General features: G+C 33.4%; 1 protein-coding gene across 1 annotated transcript in view; it reads left to right on the top strand.

Annotated features, from left to right (window-relative positions):
• Positions 1–224: 224 nt before the first annotated feature.
• LOC149561636 (WD40/YVTN repeat and Bromo-WDR9-I-like domain-containing protein) overlaps positions 225–21,620 on the top strand; it is a 129,694-nt gene continuing 108,298 nt past the window's right edge. Inside the window, exons 1-3 of the mRNA XM_089825218.1 lie at positions 225–455; positions 568–756; positions 2,324–2,705. Coding sequence (XP_089681344.1) covers positions 2,338–2,705 — 368 coding nt within the window. The 5' untranslated portion in view covers positions 225–455; positions 568–756; positions 2,324–2,337. The remainder of the gene's footprint in view (positions 456–567; positions 757–2,323; positions 2,706–21,620) is intronic.

Here is a 21,620-nt window from a genome sequence, read left to right as displayed (position 1 = left end):
ACCTTGGGAAGGCAAAGTATATAAAAGTTAGTTTAAGCCAAGAGAACTCGAAAAAGAGGAAAATAAAATCATGGTTTATATATGTAAATTATAATTAATTAACTAAACCGTCAACACAACCAATCAGTCGCCGATACACCTGCTTAATCTACAGTTTTCGGTATAATAAAATAAGTTAATCCTTAAGGATAAAAGCAATTTAGTATAAACAATGTCACGTTTAGGAATTTAAAAATCAATGAATTATATTTGTACAGAGTTGTATTTCTTCCCTATTGACAGCTGCCTCCTGCGCGAGGATTTGTGTTCGATTTTTCTCCAATCTGTCCGGCAGTCTGAAACAATCGGCCCTTTTGATTCAATTTTTTAGTCCGGGTCGTCATATTTAAGGGTTTCAAGTTTGAAACCTGCCAGCGTCAAATTAATTTGTCTCGGGCTATATTTAACATAAAAAGGTATACTGAATTTCGAATTTTGACAGTTGGATGGTTTTTCTGTGCGAATTTTGCTATTTTCCTGATGGGGATTACGATTATTCTTGATTGGAGATGTTTCTACAACTTGTAGAGGGTTTCTAGAAGCCTCTGAACAGAAGGATTTACGGCTCTGTGAAAATTAGGGTCTGGAAAGAGAAAATGCAGGGAGAAGAGATGCGATGGAATTAATTTTAGGGTGTCTATTTACCTTTACACCTTGAGATGCGTAAATTTTGAGAAACAAGTTGGCCAACGTTATATCTGGAGGAGTATTGAGCATGTAAGTTCTCTCTAATGCCCACATATAAGGATTTTTGGTTTACCTTTGAAGCCTATTAAGTATGGGGTTTTAGTTCCATCTTTAATTGACTTAATGAAAGAGAGGTCAACTCAGTTTGTTATAAACTATCATATATGGCGACCGTTTAAAGTTAAATTTTATTTTCATTTCTTTTCTTTTAAAACAGTAAGATATTTTTTGAAGTTTTCGGGCTTCTTGTTAGTATGCGGGCCCGTGGGAACCCCTGGGCTTTATAGTTAGGGCCTTCATAGGGCTAGAGAACGAAGCTAGTTTAGGGTCTGGCAACATATGTTTTGTCGCAGATTGAATCTGTTGTAGCGGGTAATTGGTTATAAAACGTTCAGTCACCAGGAAATTCGCATCTTCTAGCGATAATGTGTACGTGTAATGCAGTCATAAACTTATTCATTTATTTAAGTACCCTAATTTGAAGTAATGTCCCCATCTCTCAACTTCTAATCCTATCTCCAATTGTAACTAAGCTCAATTTTAAAAATTATTGAAGATGTGCGAATAGAAGAGGTTTCCAGTGGAATTTTTTTCAGTAACTATATATTTATGTGCTGCTTAAGATTTTATCCATATTTCTCGAAGATATTTATAGATTTTGTACATTCCACAAGGTGAATTGGGAGATAGCATCCATATTTACAAGAAATCTTTTGAACCATGTACCTGCATCTACATCTTCTAGTGGATATACGTATATTATAGGTGTATCACAGCTCATGTATCGCTATTATCCTGGTTTGAAAATGGTAGCACCACGCTTGTACCTAGTGTCCTTTGTGACTATATTTACAAATTACTTGTTGTTGATTAAGACTGGTTATAATATCGTTAAGGCAAATTAGTAGGACCAGGTTTTCTTTGGTGATTTTGTCTACTCCTAAACAAGTTTCTGATTAAAATTTATTAGAAAGGTATGTAAGAAAAACAGTTGAATGGCGACTTAAATTTCTTTTGGTGAGTTTGCTTACTATTAAGAAATCCTTTTGTAAATTTAATATAATTGGTATCTAGGTTAAATAGTAGGTGGCAACCTGGATCAAGGCTATTGTAACACATATCACATTCATGTGATTAAGTAAATTCACCTTGCATTTGACAAATGTTTGCTTGCCACTGCTTATGATATGGCAGCCACAAATTACTTAGTGTAGACTGTCCTTAATTATATTATATGGATGGTTAGGAGATCTGGACTTTGTTAAAATATTACTAATAACACCATCAGCAATGCACGTGATGTCAAGGTTTCACTTAATTGAGAAGCTGTTAAACAGTACAGTGGTAAATTTAATTTTGAATGCTCATGGAAATTGAGAAAATGGGATCATGTAAGATTGCACGTGAAAAATGATAATATCACTTTATGTCCATCAGAACCTGTAAATCGAGTCAAAAAAGCATACTTGATGTTTCTATCTTTGTCCCTCTGAGCCTTGTTTTGTAATTAATAATTGTTACTTTTCTTTTGCTAACAGGTTTATAATTGGTAATTTGCTCTACTTATTGAGTTTAATTAATTGAATTTCAAATTCAGGCGGGACTTAGACAATGGCTGTGCGCAAGCAGGTTCCCTTGAGTGATGCAGTGATACATGCTGGGTCACGTTCTGCAATTATGCCTTCGCTTATTCGCAAGGTAAATGAGGAGGCTCACGTTGATGCAGCAGTTATACAAATGGGTGTTCCTACAGAGGAGGATGTAGATATTGATCTTAGGGAAGTGTATTTTCTGATCATGCATTTTCTATCTGGTGGGCCATGCCATAGAACCTGTGGTCAACTTTGGAACGAGCTGTTGGAGCACAAGCTTCTTCCTAGGCGGTACCATGCCTGGTATTCAAGGTCAGCAAAGCAGAGTGGGGATGAGGATGATGATGGGTTGTCTTTTCCAATTAATTATGCCCAATTAGTCGAAAGGTAAAGTAGCTATAAGATAAGATTTTTGAATTACATTTTTATTAGCAATTTTTCAATGAAAAGATTAGAAATGTCATTTCTTTCAGACAACTGCTGATAGCATGTCGTTCCAAATAAAATTCTGGTGAGGCATAGAAACTAGAAATAGGATTACGTCATGGGTATTATTTATAAACATATTTGTCTGTCTTAATATATGTTTGCACATGTGTGTATCAATACTCCCTTTAGCTATACTATCTCTCAATAATGCATGTATAGTCCTTATAAAGCCTGAACTACTTGCATCTTTTTCTTTTCTTTTAAGCTTTTAAGAAAAAAGTTGATGTGTGATTTTTAAGGCATCTGGAATGATGAAGTTTAGTCAGCACACCCTGCATTTTCTCTTAATTGTTCCGGTGATTATAATGTTTTGGTTTCTTCAGCACAGGTATCCCTTCATTTTCTCTCTCTGGCAAAGTGCCTTTCTTAATTAAAGCCATAGCTTCTGTTTCAGTTGGCTATTAATGTATGACGACGCAGAAATAAAAAATCAGGATAGGCTTTCCTTTGTTATCTAAAAAAGCTGTAAGTGGGAATGAGTAGTTGTATGTAATAATTTTTTTATATATGAAATAGTATCTAAAATATATAAACAGGGGAAGAAAGAGCAGGTGAGTGAATTTTTATAGAGGTTGTTCTTATGGGTGCCAAATGAGTGAAGACCAAGATTGGCCTGACACTTATGATCCTACAAAATTGGGATGCTAAACCTGCCAATGAAGGCACCAGTGTGGTAGAAATAGGGAATCCTCAATACATCCAAGGATAAATAACAAAAATCTTGTTTGCAAATAGAGCAAATGCAATTTTAATTCGGTAATGAAGACTCAAACATGAACTATTCCCCATCAACGGTGAATAAGAAATTGCTGTTTTCATCAAAAGCTCAGTGTTGGACAAGTAGAATGTATTTTGGTCCAGCTTACCCTATTGAGCAACTTCAATGGCATATGCTTGGCTAGGTTTGGGAAGTTGAAGAAAATTGAGTAATAATTTCAATATTTTTCATGAAATATCGTTAAAAGCATTTGCATAAGGAAAGGTCTCTTCACCTTTGCCAAATTACCTAATGTCAAAGTTTGAATTAGGAGTTTAGAATGAATTGAATAAATTCTAAGAATACTTAGTTTTGCATAAAATGCAAATCAATAAGCAACATTCAAAATGATGCGCCAAAACATAGTCCAATATAACACTTCAAAATGATTCATTATAGCTTCTACTCAATTGGTGGGAAAGTCAATCGTATTGATACTTGTAAGGATCCGCATTTGAATGCCATTGAGTATGCTTGTCTTAGCCTTCATTATCTTGATCTTGTCTTGGTATAAACAATCACAAGAATTTGGGCCACTTGGATCAGGTTTGTAACACTCAAAACAAGTGATTTAAATGTGGAACATCCCATTGAGCTAGAGACGAAGTTAGATAAATTTCATTCCTATCATTAAATTGAGTAAGGATTTGTGACAAATGTAATAATCTGATGTTTTTCTTAGGACCGCTGCAGATGTAATAGTACTGCCACAATGTTTGGTATGCATTTTCCAAATAGCGGTGTCCTCTTTTATTTGTATGAGGAACAAACCAAGAGAAGAGATGTCCCTTGATAAGACATGTCTATTCATTAATATAACTGCAAACTAAATTATAGCTGTATAGATATATAATTATATTAATTTCTCTTTGATCTCACAGGTTTATCCTACCAAAGCTACCAAAACATCAACACTCACTCTTAGCTATGGAGGATAAACATAGAACACATATTACACCATTGGTAATATTAGGTATAGCAAATTTTAAAGATATCTTTGATTAGAAGATATCCACCATTTTGATATCACATATGATATCAAGAGTATTGGTCTTTAGAATATCATCATATGATATTCACCAAAACTCTAAGTAATGGTCTCCAAAATATCAACACTTGATATTCATTATGTACTCAATAAGGCAATGGTCTCCAGAATATCAACATATGATATTCACCATTTTGATATCACATTTGAGTATTGGTCTCTAGAATAACAATATATGATATTCACCAGATACTCTTTGAGTAATGGCCTTCAAAATGTTGAGATGCAAGATATTCACCAAGTTCTGTGAGTAATGGTTTCCTGAACATCAAGTTGCATGATATTCACCAAGTACTCTGTGTAATGGCCTCTAGAACATCAATTTGCATTATATTCACCATGTACTAAAAAATGTTTATAAGGTATGTGCACATGCATTCTCATAATGTGTATTATATAAACATCCACCATGTAAAGTATACTCTATCATGATCTGCATAGACATTGTAAGATATCCATCATAATAGAAAATTAAGTTACTATAAGATCGTCACCTTTCAATATCTTCTGCAAATACAAGTGATGATCATTTGGAAGTCATCACTTCCTCATGATGTACACGAGGGGTAGGCTCATTAAATCATGTAGTCACACACATGATGCCAAAAGTTTACCTAAGGTCAAAACTCCCTCTCATTTTGATATGATCAAAATCTTCAAAGATCAAGTGAAACATATCATCTATCTGCTCCTTCAGACGATCATGTCAAACTCCCTTTCAACATCAATCTTTTGAGCTCCTTTACCTTTGAAGAAGTTTTAGACTCCCTCTGAATTTGATATTAATCCCCCTTTTCTTGCAAGAGAATCCTTAGAAAAGGTCAAGGCAAATAACTCTTATAGTACATATGAATAAGAGATTAACTATAAAAGTAGTAACAACAATCTACAGATATAAAAATACTCATCTCATTATTTTTATTACTTTCCATATAACTTATTATTGTCTCCTTATACTAATATATATGTTTCCATATTCTAATTAAAACTTAAACATATATCTATTTATATATTAGTAATTTAAGGGAGTTAAATAATATATAAAAGAAGCGTAAAATAATACACATACACTTTACCTTTTGGAACCCGAAACCCATTCGACCCTTTTATATCTTATGCACTTAACTTTATTATTACAGTGTATGAACTTTGTCCTTCAATGGGACAATGAACCTTCTCTTTGTAAGATTTTAATATATCTTTTCCCATACTTTCCTTTCGAGACCAATAACATGCCTTGTATCTTCCTTTGACCATTTTTACCTATGCTCTTTAGTGTCGATGGAGTTCTATCATAGATATTTCTCAACTCCATTCGACACAATAGCCTAGAAAATTATATATCAGATTTTTGAAGCAATTTGTATGCCATTGACCACAATGAAGTCTAGATTACTAGGCACGACAAATGTGATCATCTAAATACATATGCCTGAAGGTGTACTAGCAGTTGTTGGTAATGTTGGATGAATTATGAGAATCGTGACCACCTTCATCGTGCGAATTGAAATTGCTTTGATTTTAGCTGTCGATAAAATATTTGGCTCCTATTAGCTTGTTAATACATGTTGATGAACAAAAATTAGGGTACTCTCAATGCTCAAAACCATCAATGGTTATGCCAATTCGATCACCAATTTTATTTGGATTCTCACAGATTCGCATTCGACTCATGAAGACCCCATAAAAGGTGCTAATGCCTACACTTTCAAACAATTTCTTCACGATCAATATAAATGCTGGAGAAGAACCCTTGTGCAATACATAGATCATATACAAAATTTAGAGAGGGATGATAGTACTGAAAAATTCATAAGCCTCCAATCTAAGAGCATCAGTTTTACAAGAATTCACTAGCCTTTGCAATACATCAATCATATACCAAATTTAGAGAACAATGATAGTACTGAAAAATTCATGAGCCTCCAATCTAAGAGCATCAGTTTTACAAGAATTCACTAGCCTTAGACGTCACCCACTCAAATGGCATGCTACACTTCTAATTGGTTTTTCTTTAGTGGGATTCTTGCATTTGATCGATTTTATTCACAAAGACTTCACACATATACCGGCAAAGCGGAATCATATCATAAGCAATCAAGGATGTTATTGGGATTGGGATTCTATATAATTTCTACTAGCGACTAGTTTGTTGTTTCCACATTGTTATATTCTCTTATTATTTGAGTACATTGGTGATAATGAAAATTACTTAATCTTTAATGACCCGTGTGGAAGTCCATTTCCAGTGATATGTAGAAACTACACTTTCAGATGTCAAGGTGGGTTCTTTACGCTTCTCTAGTTACTTTGCATCAATGGGTGCCAATTTGTTGTCCATCTTTAATGTTGTCTGACAGGGAGACCTATTAAATATAAATTCAAATTAATCTATATTGTCTCTAATACCATGCTTTTAAACACTTTCTTGCATTTGCAGCCTAAACTGGCTTTGATACCATGTTGTTTTTCTTAGGACTGCTGCAGATGTAATAGAACTGCCATAATGTCTGGAATGTGTTTTCCAAATGACAACGTCCTCTTGTATTTGTACAAGGAATAAACCAAGAGAAGAGACATGCCCCTTAATGAGACATGTCTATTCATCAATAAAATCAATATAATGGAAAACTTTTATATATATATATATAATTATATTAATTTCTCTTTGATCCTACAGGTGTATCCCACTAAAGCTACCAAAACATCAACATAATCTCTCAAAGGAATCACAAAAGACAAAGATGAATATTTGCACCAAAGGTCACGACAATAACAATTGAGGAAATTAAACTAGTGTCACTAATTATGATTTCTTTAAGAACCTATTCCTTTCCTTTCCCCCTAAAGAGATATAAGAACTGGGCAATGTTTTTGTTTATATGGTGATTTGGGTTGACTTATGCCTTGAACTATTAACCAAATATTGACTAACCAAATTTCCTCTATTTGCCAATTGGCAGATATTAGCCACTAAAAAAATAGTGCCAACAAACAACTCTCAAATTCAATTCAAGGTCTATTTTGGGGGCAAATTTTTCATAGTTGTTCAGATGAGGGTCCAAACTTAGAATTTTAGGGGCTGTAGTATGCTTGACAAATGATGCTTTATTAAGCTTTGATTCAATCTACGAAAAAATTAACCATACTTCTGTATGAAACCAAGTTTGAATTTATAGGGGTCGATACTTTTATTTAGAGAAGGGACAAATTAAATGCATCTTTTGTTTAGGTTTTAGGGTTGTTTGGCGAACTGGTATTTTTTTGGCTTGGAAACTCAATTATAGTGGACATTTTGGCTCATTTTTTCAGGTGAAAAGATTGGCCTTCATTTTAAATTTTGTTTGCTAAAATTCTATAGATATTTGAGTCACCTTCTAAAAAAATTGTTATGGGTCTCAGCTATAGATGCAGTGGAATTTGTAAGGAATAACATTCTATTGCCTGTGGAGATTATAACGTGATGTTGATTTCAAATGATAAACAAGGAAATGTCTATAAATCTGGTCAGTTTTGCTTGACTTCAACTCCCTTATAAACTTAAATGAACAATTGGAAATTGTGCCCAAAAATGGCTCTTCATCTGAACAAATTGAAGACTTGCTTTTTGTAACTTAGTAGAGAAAGTGAGACTTGTTGCCCAAGGTTATATGACATTCTTCTTGTTTGTTTGATCAAGCAATATTCACGTAGCCTAGAGTCCCATTCAAATTTCAAAATTTATCTTTCCAACATGAGCCAGTCTTGATTTGGTCAAATTTGTGGTCAAGACTCCCCTAGAAGAATGGTTCAATAATGTTCTCCTTTGCAATTGTTATTTTTGCTTGTAACCACATTCTAAAGGACTAGAATAGAAAACATGTCCTAAGACAATGTGGCATGGAGACTATGTTAGCGTAATCGTGAGATTCCCGTTGGCTGCTAAGCAAGTTTAGGAAACTTTGTTGTTGTTGACAAAATCAGTTTCTTATTCAAACTGGTACAAGGAATGTAAATCTCTTTTTTGGAGCCTTTTACGGTTACTTTCTCTCTTATAGTTACTATTTTTAGTAAGCCAATGATGAACACTTACAAAATCTGTTGCTATTTTCAGTAGTGATGGCGGAGTTGGGTTTGATGTTAATCATGAGAGTTGATATAGTCTGTTATTCAGTAATGATAAGTTATGAGTTGATAAAGTTCAAATCAAAGATTTGACTTTAATATTATTTTATTCATTAAATGAAGGGACTATAGAGGCCAAACATTAAATCAAAGGTGATCTATGTTAAAGGATGTGGTTTTAGTATTTAATACTGCATTGGGAGATTATAAAGGATACCGAGTCTTATTAAATGAAAGCAAGAAAAAGTCCAGAAAAATAGCGAAAAAGCAGTTCAAAAAAATAGCAAAAAACATAATGAAAAAATTCCAAAAAAATGGCAAAAAAGCACTACTGAAAGAACAACGGGAAAAAGTATCACTGAAAAAATTAGTGGAAAAAAGCAATCCCAACAAATAGCAAAAAGCAAAAAGCAAAAAGAGCGCTTTTTTGAAAAGCGGCTAAAAACCTATAGAAAGAGGATTGGGGCTCTCATTTGGGAATGTTGAATATTATTAATAGTTATTGTTCATGCTTTTGTGTTTGAAGGAGCATGTGCTTCTTACAGGCTCGTGAGAATGGAAACTCTCGTAGACGATGTTCTTCATGTTGTTGAGAGAGATATTTTGGAGGATTTGGAGTGGCTTCATTGTAGGAGTCACATTGGAGTCCATTGATAATAATGTGCTTCAGTTTTCAGCCATCTACATTGCACATAGGGAATGATTTGGTAAGGATTGAGAATAGTTGGATCATTCTTGTTGCTGGTCGCTGCTTTTATAGCTGAGTGGGAGGTTGCTTAAGTTCCTTATTTTGGTGTCCAGAGGTTGGAATGATTGTTTTCACTAAGCCGTTTGAATTTGGAGGTGATTAGTTACATACCTAGGGTTTGAATTTCCTCATTCTTGTTGGTTTATGCTGCTGCATACTACCTTTCTCTATTCTGACAAATGAGTATGCTGATATCTGTTATGTGGCCTGTAAAAATGAACTGGATCATTGTTATATTGGATTAATCTTGTATTTGCAAGTCAGTAATTCAATCTGGAAATTTTCAGCTACTTGCATTCTGTGTTTAAGTAAATTTCTGAGTTGTTTGTACTGCTGCAAGTTACTTTATTTTCTTGTACTTATTTGGCATCAAAATTTGCAATCGTAAGTATTCAAATACACTAAAAAAAATTCAGACCAGCAGGGATGCATATTATTGTGGTATCAATTCATGAAACATCTGGCTAGCCTGTTGAGTTGAGTTGAATTGTGCATCAGTTTTGGGAAATTTGCGAAGTATAGCTTAGATTAAAAATGAAATGAAGCCAAGAACAAATCAGAAAAGTTGTCCTCTCTCAAAATAATTCAATGATACATTTAATTGTGTTCAGCAAAGTAATTTGCACAAAGAAATTAGAATAGAAAGGTAACTATTATCGCTTGATGAAATAGTAATAGCAGTTGGAATAAATTGTGAACTCAAAGAAAGATCTTTTCTTGTTAAAATGATGGACAATCAATCCAAAGAAGAAACCTTTTGGTGTTGAAAATAAAGAGAAATTTGTTTGTTTGAGGGAAATAGGAAGATCAAATAATTTCATTCTTCAATGCTTGCTGTAATAGGAATATTTTTCCTTGATTAAACCCAGCTTTGAGGCAATCTTGGGCAATCTAGATGCCTTAATTGGAGGAGTAATATCAAATTAATTTAAAATCTTCTTAGATTTGAGGAACTGTCAATGTGAGGTTTGTTCCACTACAACATGCAAAGTCAACGACTTAATATTCTAAGATGAAATACTAAATTTCCAACTCTCATGGATGCTCATATTCTAAACAATGTATATGGATTGTGTGAACAAATGAGATAATCCAAATGTTCCTTCTTATCATGGACTTAATTATAATGATTTGATATGCTGGTTATCACAAAGGGACATACAATATTCATTCAATGGATATCAACTTGATTTTAACTTCATCAATCACTTCTAACCAAACAAATTGCAAAGGGAAAGGGTTTAGAAATTCTATTGAATTCTAAGAATGTAAGGTAATGGTGATGACGCGGTGAGCTTTTAACCAATCCTTACGTCATCTTGTCAATTAGTCATAGGAGGCTGTTATCTTCTACGGATGTGGGAATAGTTTTCACATTATTACTAATTCGAATACCCTATGAAGGTGTAATCTAAATGAAGATTTCCAATTGAAGCTAAGCGCTTGCAACTTAGGCCCAAACTAACCTTACACTTCTATTTACAATCAACAAGTACCAAAAAGTATGGATACTAGCTCCACCTTTAATTACCATTCGACAACATGTTTTATCTATCTACTTCTACTTCTACTTGACATGAAATGAAATCTAATTTAAGTAAGGAATTGAAGAAACCATGCAATACTCCCAAGCAACGCAAGTAATCCACCATGAAGAACCACAATGAATTAACAATTACATTGATAACACTATGGCAACAATATGAATGAGTCTTCTCTCCTACTCCGTTCCCCAATCTTAATCTCCTCTCTGATCCCTACGAGTCACAAATGAGAAAGCTTTGGCCTTTTATATTTGTTCAATTACATTGAAAGGCCAAGATCAATTCAAGATCAACGGCCAAGATCAATTTGAGATCAAGGGCCAAGATTAAACCATTACAAACCCTGGTAAAGGTTGTCACAACTGTTAATTGTTAAATGCCCACCCAATTATAAGAGAGTACTACCTCATGGGTCAATTAGAAAACTACATTGCTTTGTGGGCCAACAAGGAGAAAGGTTAGGTAGAGTCTCATAATGGAAGATACCCATTGATGGGCCAATGCTAAAATGTCACATGGGCTTATAAAAAATCTTCTTTTAGAAGATAATTTTCTTTGACTTTTCCTCTTTTGGCACATTTAATGAATATAGACATAATATGATGAAGCACCTCCATTAGGATGCTTGGCATGTTCTGGTTGGTTGAAAAAATGGGTGGAACCTCAGCATGCTTATCCTATAGACTTGATAAACACCTTTGGATGACGAGGAAATATCTCTTGGTACTCAACATGATCAAGCCTTTGATTCATTTCAATGCTTGAGAAGATTTCCTTAAAAGTCATGAAACTACTTATTTAGGATGAAACTAAATTGACATTGTCTAAGATTCATTTGAATAAGGATATGTGCCTTGATGGATGTGTTGTATTTCTTCCAATTATGTATCTTAATGATATGTGTTCGAGACTCACTTTAATCCTTGGTCAAACTTTCCAATAGGTTCTTTTGTGTAGCTTGCATTTATATAATGAATTAATTGATTAAAAAAATAAATTGTTGGTGTGTTTTGCTCGGTATTTTGGGCATGACAGAAAAGAGGCACTAGCGGTTTCTAACGAGGCTAGAAGACATTGGAAAGTCCACTCTCAATTGCACATTTATTTGTTTTTATTTCAAAATTGCTCCTTTTTGTAGAATTTTGGTGAATTACGTAATGTAATATGACATTTATAATCCTCTCTAAAGAGGCTCAACATCTTGCTTCCTTCTACACTTCTCAAGAGTAAAGTAGCTTTTTTCTACAAGAGCTATTGCTAAAGTTATGATCACAATTATTCATTCTCTTTCTAACTCTAATTTGAAAAGTAAAGTATGATTACGATGTTTGATATAATCATTTCACATGATAGAGATAGTGAGAGATATTTAATGAAAATGTTGGGAAATTTTTGTTTTTTCCTATTGTGATAGGATTGAATCTTTGAGTGCACATACATACCATAATTCTCCATCCTCTTTTATGGGTAGATGTTGAATTTTTAAGGCTTCTCTAGGTTTTCATCAAGGTGATCCCTTTTCAATTTATGGTTCATTCTCATGGTTGAAGCATTGGGCTGTTTCATAGCACTCTCTAAGTTGAATAGCCGTAGAAGAATTGTGGCCATTGATGATGTAATTGTTTTTACCCACCTCCAATTTTTAGATGGTATAGTTTGATTCAAAGAGTCAAGTTTTGTTGTGGGCACAACTATGAAGTGCATCCTCATTGCCTAATTAATGATTTTGGCAAGTGAATTATTGTATATAATCATGTTATTTTTCTATCTTGCTCTCAAAGATTACATCCTTGAACTGAGTGTTCAAAATAAAGAGTAGCTCAAGATTCTATTGTATTAGAATATTATAATGTTTCTTTAATGGCCATCTTAGTTAGTCTTCAGTTTATTAGGTAGTTTCTATTTCTGCCTGACGATTGTTTCTTGTAGAAACATTGTCTCTGTAAATCTATATAAGGAGCTTTCATCTCCTTTCTTTAATGCAACTACAACAACATTGATTTACCATAACATGGTATCAAAGCAGGTCGATGGGGATTTCATAAACTTGGAGAATTTTTAAAGAAAAATTCTAAGCTCTTTTGACCTGGAATTTTTCCTCGAAATATGTTTTTTCCGATTTTTAGAAATGAAAATCGTTAGAGGTATTTTATGAAAATTTTGTGGTTCGTCTTCGAAGATTTTTGCTGAAAATTGCAAGCCTGGTAGAGGGTTTTCATTGCGCGATTTCTTGATTTGGGCAAAGTCTTTGATTTTCAAAGCTTGCACGTGAGGGTTTTAATTGCGCGATTTCATTGAAGGTAGAAAAATGATTGAATATTTGGCAGACAGGGACGAGCATAGCAATCACTGCCTTATCTTAATTGAGATCTCATGCTGTGAATAGAAAGGACATCAGGCTTTTTTAAGCCACCGATCAGAATTTTGTTTTCACAGCTAAAAATATCAAAGACATTGTTGTTTGACCGTTTGAATTCCATGATAGTGGCAAGGGCATGCTGCTATGTAGGACCTCCATGTTGGATTGAACTGGCTGGCAGAGTTAATGCAAGTGAAAAGTGTTGGACCTAGCCGTCAAGCTGGCTCTGACAACTTGCTTACTCTCTGTGTACTCATTATGCCTTGGTATACAATCTTCTTCTATGCGACCTATTTTTTCTCATAATATCAAAATACTTCAATTCTTTATATTGATTTTCTTAGAAAGAGAGTGGTCTATTTTCTTTCCATTTAAAACGCATTGTTGAATTTTGCTTCCTTGAAGCAATTTACCTGTCAATACATTTTAGTTAATTGAAATTTTTAATGAAGATATTGCATAAGTGCGCAACTTATTCAAATATGCAATGAACAGAATCATACTGATGTAACCGCATCAGGCGATAACTTCTTGTGTAACAAATAATTCCACTCAAACTGATGCAAACCAAATTTATGCATAAAACTGCAATTTTACATTATGTTAACTTACAACAATCCGATGCTAACCATTTCATTAATCAAAAGTAAACCAATTGCAGATACTGCTTTCGTGTACAAGGATTTATTTTGGAAATCTGTCTATTTTGGCTACCAGAGAATAATTGTTTTCATAGTGTTAATTGCCGGTGTAGTGGATGTCTTTGGACCAGTTTTCGTGTGAGTTTTTTGGATATGGAGATGTGGTTTTTGGATAACAAAATTTTTTTGATGAATTTTCGGCACAACAGGGAGCTAGCTATTTAAATAAGCTGAAATTTTAAAAATTATCTACAGAGTGCTGAATTTTGAAATTAGCATTTTATTTTTCAAAAAAAAGGGACGTCCCCTTTGACTCCCCAAACCCTTGAGATTCACCTTGACCCCTAGGGATTGTGTCCCCATGGATCATTACTTTGGATACACAGTCAAGTTTCTTAGTTTTTGCCCTGTTTCTCACTAAGAAAATAGATATGCATCCAATTGACAAGATGATGCAACTTTTACCCTCTTGATAGTACTACCACACAGAGTAGTCTGAGGGTTCTTGTTAGTGAAATCTAAAGAGAGTTCTCTTAGACCATGGCCGAGCCAACACATTAGGTATGACATATGAGAACACCCTTGTATGGACATATTGTTTTAATTTGCACGCTACTGCATTTCAATCCCTGGAAAAAATCTTACAAACTGAAAATTGCAAATCTATCTACTCTGCAACATCTACAAAGGTTACTTAAATATTTTGCTGCCGAAGAATATGCATGGATTTCTTTTACAGATATTGAGTAAATTATTTGTAGAAAAACCTAACTGGATCTTTAGTTTCTCTGTGTAGTTATTTATCTTGGATATGAATGAGGGTGCATAATGTAATTTAAAAGAGGAAAAGACCAATTAAAGAATATTATTATTGAAATTATACAATACTTTTTAGTATTATTATTTTTGATAGGATGTAAATTTCTTTTTGTTGATTCAAGGATATTTTAAATGATTCATGAAAAGATGTTTGTAGAATTATAATTTTTTGTTTCATCAATTAAAAGTTAAGTTACCAGTTCATTCTTGAACCACCTGGACCTGCAGAAGTTCAAACTGGTTCGAAGTTCGGGTCCAGTTCGGGCATGGTTCCAATTTTTGCCTTCTGGTTCGATCCAAGTTTGAACTCAAGTGAACCAGGACAAAAAAATCGAACCAAGTTTGAATCTAGTTTGAACCACGTGTTTTCTGGACCCCACGAACGACAATAAAGTGTTTTTTTGCAAAATTTAATAAGTTTTTGGGCCACAACCCTAACAGTTTTTTATGAAATGCTTTTGGTGGCCTCTCATTGTCATATTTTGTGGTCTCTCATTGTCATTGTCATTTTTTGAGGAATTTGATGGCAATACAATTGTTGTTGCTGCTGATCTCATTTGGTCTTAGCTCTATTGTTGAGTCAACTAATGCCAGAGAAGAAGATGAAGAAGAAGAAAACAATGAAAATGGATATGAAGATTAAAGAACTTAGAATAGTAATAGATTTTTATTCCTTTATTTGAGCAATGAACATGAAACAATAATTCTTGCATTTGAAGCTATGATTTATTTTAATGTTTTGAATCTTTTATGTTACCAGCCTTAGACTTGGCTTGGACTCGGCCAGGCCCAAATCAGACTCAGATTCGGACTCGGCGACTGGACTCGGCAAAGACTCGACAATTAAAAACATATCGAATTCAAAGATTTTAAAGGATTTTAAGTTTTTTTCATGTGTCATTTAACCATTTAACATGAAATACACAATAATTGAGATAAATAGATGTTAATTTCACACATCCACAACTTTTCATAGATCACATAAGTATAAATGCAAGTTTTTAAAAGAAATTACTTAAACTAAATAAGATAATAGAAATGTAGTGTCATTGTCAAATGTCTATAATATTCATGGAATATGCAATCCATTGAATCAAAAGTTCAAAACATATATCAAAGTACAGGCTCATAGTAGCCTTTGTCCTCCTATGACTATGCTTAAGATAGGTCATGGAAAACTCTAGAGCCATCATCTATCCTTGTGTGTGAAGTTGAACCTCAGTGACATGCTCATCATGATCCTCCTCCTTATACTCATCCTCATAATCCTCATCATGAGAGTCAAATCTATCACTCTTGGCCTTAGGGTCATGCACTGGATCTCCTTGTGCTCTAGCCTACTGCATTGTCATCGCCACTGACACTGCCTTTGCTTCTCAATCCACCTAACCAACCCACTCCAAGTCTTCATCAGTGAAGACACTATCATCAACTTCCAGCTTCAGTTTGACCTCAAATAGCCAAGACAAGTTGTGTGAGATAACATTGTTGAAGGTATGCTGAATCCTAAAATTTGGCTAAGCCTAGAATTTTTTGAAAATCCCAAAATCTAGAATTTGCATTTTAACTCTTATGAAGCTGAAACCTATCTCAAACATCCTAACAGTATTTATACAAATATAACTTAAAAGTATACGAAAGAAAATAAATGCAACTTATACTTGAATGTTATATTTGTATAAACCCTCCTGCCCCTGAGCTGGAAAACTTATTATTTATTTTTGGTTGATGGCAGAGATCGACCAGTCGGACTTGGTGAGTCAATTGAGTCAGCTACCTTGTCGAGTCAGCCAAGGCTCGGCCGAGTCCAAGTCGAGATGCTGTTTGCCTCATTTTGCTCGGCTCACCTCGAGACTCGCCGAGTCCTAGCTAGACTCGCTGAGTCTTGTAACGCTAGGTATGATCACTATGATTACAAGTGTTTGTCTTATGTACTAACGAATCCAAACCCCTTTCCAAAATTTTGACAAACTTGCAAACCGGTCATTGAACTTGGAACCAAACTCAAACCGATAACTTAGATTAAGAGTTTTATTATTATTTTTTAATATAATTTCCATCTGGTTACAATTTTTTTAAAGTATAAATCTATTAAAACATATAAATTTGATAATAAAAAATAGAATTTTAATAATATTGCAAATCTTTTTTTTTGTTGTTAATAGTTTTGAATTTTATTCATAGTTAAAAGTTAAGTCAAAAGGATTGAATTTGAGTTCGAGTTCAGCAACCAAAAAATTTGAATGAGGTTCGGCAAGAGTAAAAATTCAGGAATTTTTTTTGGATTAAATTCGCCTTTATATATTTTTCTAAAAAAAATGAGGGAACATGTGAAATTAAGATTGTAGAGATATTTTATTCTCTAATAGTTATACTAAAAAGTCAAGGCTTTAGAATTTCAAAACATTAATTTCTACTTAAGATTCAATATTTAAAAGTAAAATATTAACTAAATGTATTTAAAAGATTATTAAAAATGTGATATTTTATTTTTAACTCTAAAAAACAGAAAAAACTTGATAAAGTATTAAAAATATATTTTTAATATTTAAAAATATTAATTTTATTTGAAATTAATATAATTTTAAATAACTAAATGTTTAGCAGATATGTTAAATTTATTTATTCGTTTCTACATTTATTAAATATTAGATTAAAATCTAAATTGATTACTGTTATATGATACAATTTAATAAATGGTGATAAAAAATTCTAGAAATTAAATAGAACAATAAATTAGTAATATTTATATAATAAATTTTTAATGTTTAATAATTAAATAAAATATAAAATAAAATTTAATAACAATTTTATTCTATTATTAAAAACTTAAAAATCATGTAAAACATTTATAATATTAATTATTTCTTCTAATATTTTCTTTAAGATAATAATATTGTTACATATCTAATTAACTGCAATCTACAACTTTTAAAAATCTTTATTATTCTTTTATTAATTTTTTTTAATAAGACATTCAAATATTTCATTCATGGATTTTTATTGTTTTTATAAAATTATTAATAACTATATATTATAATAGTAAGATAAAACTCAAAAATTTAATAAACTATAATCAATAGATATAAAAAAGTCATAAAACTTCAAAAATTAAAAAACTCACTTACAGATGCTCACGGCAAAATGGAGACGGGTAGAACAGAGTTTGAGGAGCGATTTCCTATCAGGGAAGGAGCGATTTGGTACAGGAAAGAACAGGTTGAGTTGTTTGTCTTCCAGGAGATGGGTAGAACAGAGTATGAGGAGCGATTGTCTACCAGGGAGGAGCGATTTGGTCCAGGAAAGAACAGGTTGAGTTTTTTGTCTTCCAGGAAAGAACAGATTGAGCTGTCTGTCTTGAGAATGCAGCAGAAATATCAGGGATTTAAGAATGTTACGGCAAAATCATTTTTCTGGCGTGCAGCACTGCAGATTTACAGGAAAACCGTCCAGAGAACAACGCTCAGGTTTTTCCGTCACACAGCACTGCAGATGTACAGAAACTCTGGAAACAATAAATTTTTAATGTTTACACAGAAAACTGCCTATCTTTCCGCACGAATAAATGGCTTACTCCAACGATTTTTTGGAAATTTTTGAAATTTGGGAAAGTCTGAATTTGAAGCATTATATTCACTGAACTCTGTGACCTAGCATGCATAATCTTGAGTGTTCATGAGGTTCTTTTAGCAGTTACATTCCAACAAAAAACAGTAGCCCATCCACAAACCAAAAATTACATTATGTAATCTGAAGCTGCGATCCACCATGTAATTCAAGAAGCACACAGTGCTTCCAACAACAAGATAACCGCCTCTTCGACATAATGCTAACTAACAAAACTTTTTCACCAGCCCTTGATTGCATTTCCAAAATGCTCATGCCCTCTCTCGGGATGACTTGTAAATATCTCATTATATCTAAACCTCCAAAATTTTCATGTCGAATTCACAAAAAAAATTTTGAACCAGCTTGCCCTTCCTCAAAACTAGGGATTGGCTTTCGAAAAAAAGCCAGTGTCATTACATCCTGAGTGTGCCTATCCCTAATTTAAAATCAAGAGAAGTACAGAAAAACCCTCCAAATTGTAGTTCTCCAGACAAAACCAACATTTCTTACAAGAGATTGAAAAACATACTACCATGTTTTGTGAAAATCTTTTCAAAAAATTGGGACACATTAACTTTTATCCTGTTCATGGAGGAAAAATAGAGCATGCACCTCACACTTAACTTTTTTCTTTCAGGGCATGCGGCATAATTTGGGAGAGTCTCTTGCCCATGGCTGCATTAACCCTCTACTCTGGCCAACTTGAGCTTGTTTAAACCTCTCATGGCACTGGTGCTCGGGAAACCTCCGCACAAAATGGAGTTAGCATTGGTCCTTCTACTTTCTGAATGCTTGAGTCATTGTTCCTCAACAACATAGCTACCTTTGGAATGGAGTAATGCAAGATTTCCTCCATGTCAACCCTTGATTCACCGGCACCAGCCTCTCCATCACACAACTTAACTTTGGGTTTAGAGTCTGATCATTGAATAAATATCTGTGTTTGTCCTGTGACGATTATTCACTTTGAAAACCATCTCTCCTAAAAGCAGTTCAATCACTTCTTACAATTGTTCATGTTTGAACGCAAACAATAAATCCCACCTTTGTTTTTTAACCTACTCAAAAAAGGGATTTTGTTGATTGATGCAGGTTAAGGAAAATGAGGTTTCCATTGTGCTCTGAATTGCAGACTCATTGCTTGCTTGTGGAAGTGAGTTCCTCACAAAATGCCATAAAAATGACTGTCGAGCAATTGTACTTGAGTAATGATGAATCACCATCCTTGCATTTATTATGTTACACACCACAAAATTAAAAATCCTACTCTTTTCCTCTTCTTCAAGACAAGCATTTATTGATTATTAATTATTTCCTCCTTACTAAGTAGGTCTATTCCTTGGAAGATTTCAATCCTGACTTCACCAACCTTTAAAGATAAGGCCCAGTTTGACATTATGTCTGCTCCCTTATTACCTTCTCTTTTATTGTGTGAAAATTTGAAGTCTTCCACTGAAGCTAATTCTTGGATTATGTTTGAAATGTAACTATGAAGATGCCAAGGCCCCAAAGATCCTTTGCTAACAGCCTTAATAATGATTAAGGAATCCCCTTCTACATGTTATTTTGTTGCTCCTAGTTTCTTGGAGGTTCTTATCGACAACAAGACTACCTCAGCTTCAGCCACATTATTTGTCCCATCTTGGAGCCTTTTCCCCTAGACCAATAAGATCTCCATTGGCATCCCTTTTTATATAGCCAGCCCCTGATGGCCCTGGGTTCCTTTTAGAAGCTCCATCAAAGTTACATTTCCACCACCCCACAAGAGGTGTTTCCCAAACTATTAAATTCTTAGGAAGAAGAGTGAGATCAACTTCACTTGACCCATTCATGGGCCCAATTTTGCAAGTCTTACTAGATAATAAATTGTTGTTTAATGAAATGTCTTGAATTAGTTAGTATTATATTTTAAGATTTATCAAAAGTATTTAATAATAATTTTTTAAAATAAAAATAATCTTATTTTTAATTTAATATTATTGGATAAAGTTTTGAAAATATTTTAATTTTATAAAAAATGAATTTGTTAGATTTGTAATTAAATGTTTTTATTTCTAAATCTTATATATAGTAATAATATTAAAAAGTTTAAATATTTTAATAATTAAAATAAATTAATAACTCTTCATTGATTAAATATATAAAATATTTTATTGTGATTTGTAGATATAAATCTAATTATAATTTTCAAACTAATGGATCTATCAAAAAATATTTAGCAAAATTAAATTAATAACATATGATGTCATACATTAAGGTTGGAGTTAGGATTAGCTTAAAGTCATAAGTTTAGAAGTTCAGGAGAAGAAGAAAAAGAAGAAAAAAGGAGAAGAAAGAGAAGGAGAAGAAGAAGGGGAAGGGGAGGAAAAGGAAGAAGGAGAAGAAGGAGGAGTAGGGAAAGAAGAAGGGAAGGAGGAGAAGAAACAAAAGGAGGAGAAGGTGAAGAAGGAGAAGACAAATAAGTAAGAGGAGGAGGAGGACAAAGGCGACAGAGGAGGAGGAGGAGGAGGATACCAAGGAGGAGCGAAATGACAGATGAAGTGGAAGAAGGAGAAGGAGAAGGAGAAGAAAAAGGACAAAAAGAAGGAAGAGGAGAAGAAGCAAAACAAAAAGGAGAAAGAGGAGAAAAAGAAAACACCAAAAAAAGCAAAAAAGACCAAAGCTTAGTAGATGCTATTATGATCATAATCTCAATTTTATAAATGTTAATACGACCATTTGTACTTCCAATATATTACTATTGGTGTAACCATTGCACTTCCCTTTGGTGCAAATGCTAGTTTATACATCAATTGGGATTTTTATTAAGAAGTCATCTTACAGAATATGAAAATAACTCAAGTGATAAACAGAGTGTTTCTGTTCATGTATGTTTTATAATTTCTGTCTTGCAATTTTTTGTCTTGCTTCAGAACTTGAAGAATAGGACCGACTGTGAACTCCAGCACACAATGCTTTCTGTTGCTTTGTCATTTTATATGCTTCAGTAAATGACTAGCACTTTTTTGGGTCTTTGCTTTAACTTGGAGGATGTGTTTGTTGTCAATTTTAGTTTTATGTTGCAAGCTGTTTGAGCAGGTTAGCTTTTAGATTTTTTTAAGTGGTTGCAAACCTTCCAAGAAGTGTTTGAAGATAAATAAGCCTTATCCTATTTTTTTAAGTGTTTGAAGATAAATAAGCCTTA

The sequence above is a fragment of the Cupressus sempervirens genome, chromosome 4 (genome assembly GCF_028749045.1).
Source record: "Cupressus sempervirens isolate cs-2001-9-10 chromosome 4, ASM2874904v1, whole genome shotgun sequence".
NCBI lineage: Eukaryota > Viridiplantae > Streptophyta > Pinopsida > Cupressales > Cupressaceae > Cupressus > Cupressus sempervirens.
This window is presented reverse-complemented; position numbering and strand designations above follow the sequence as displayed.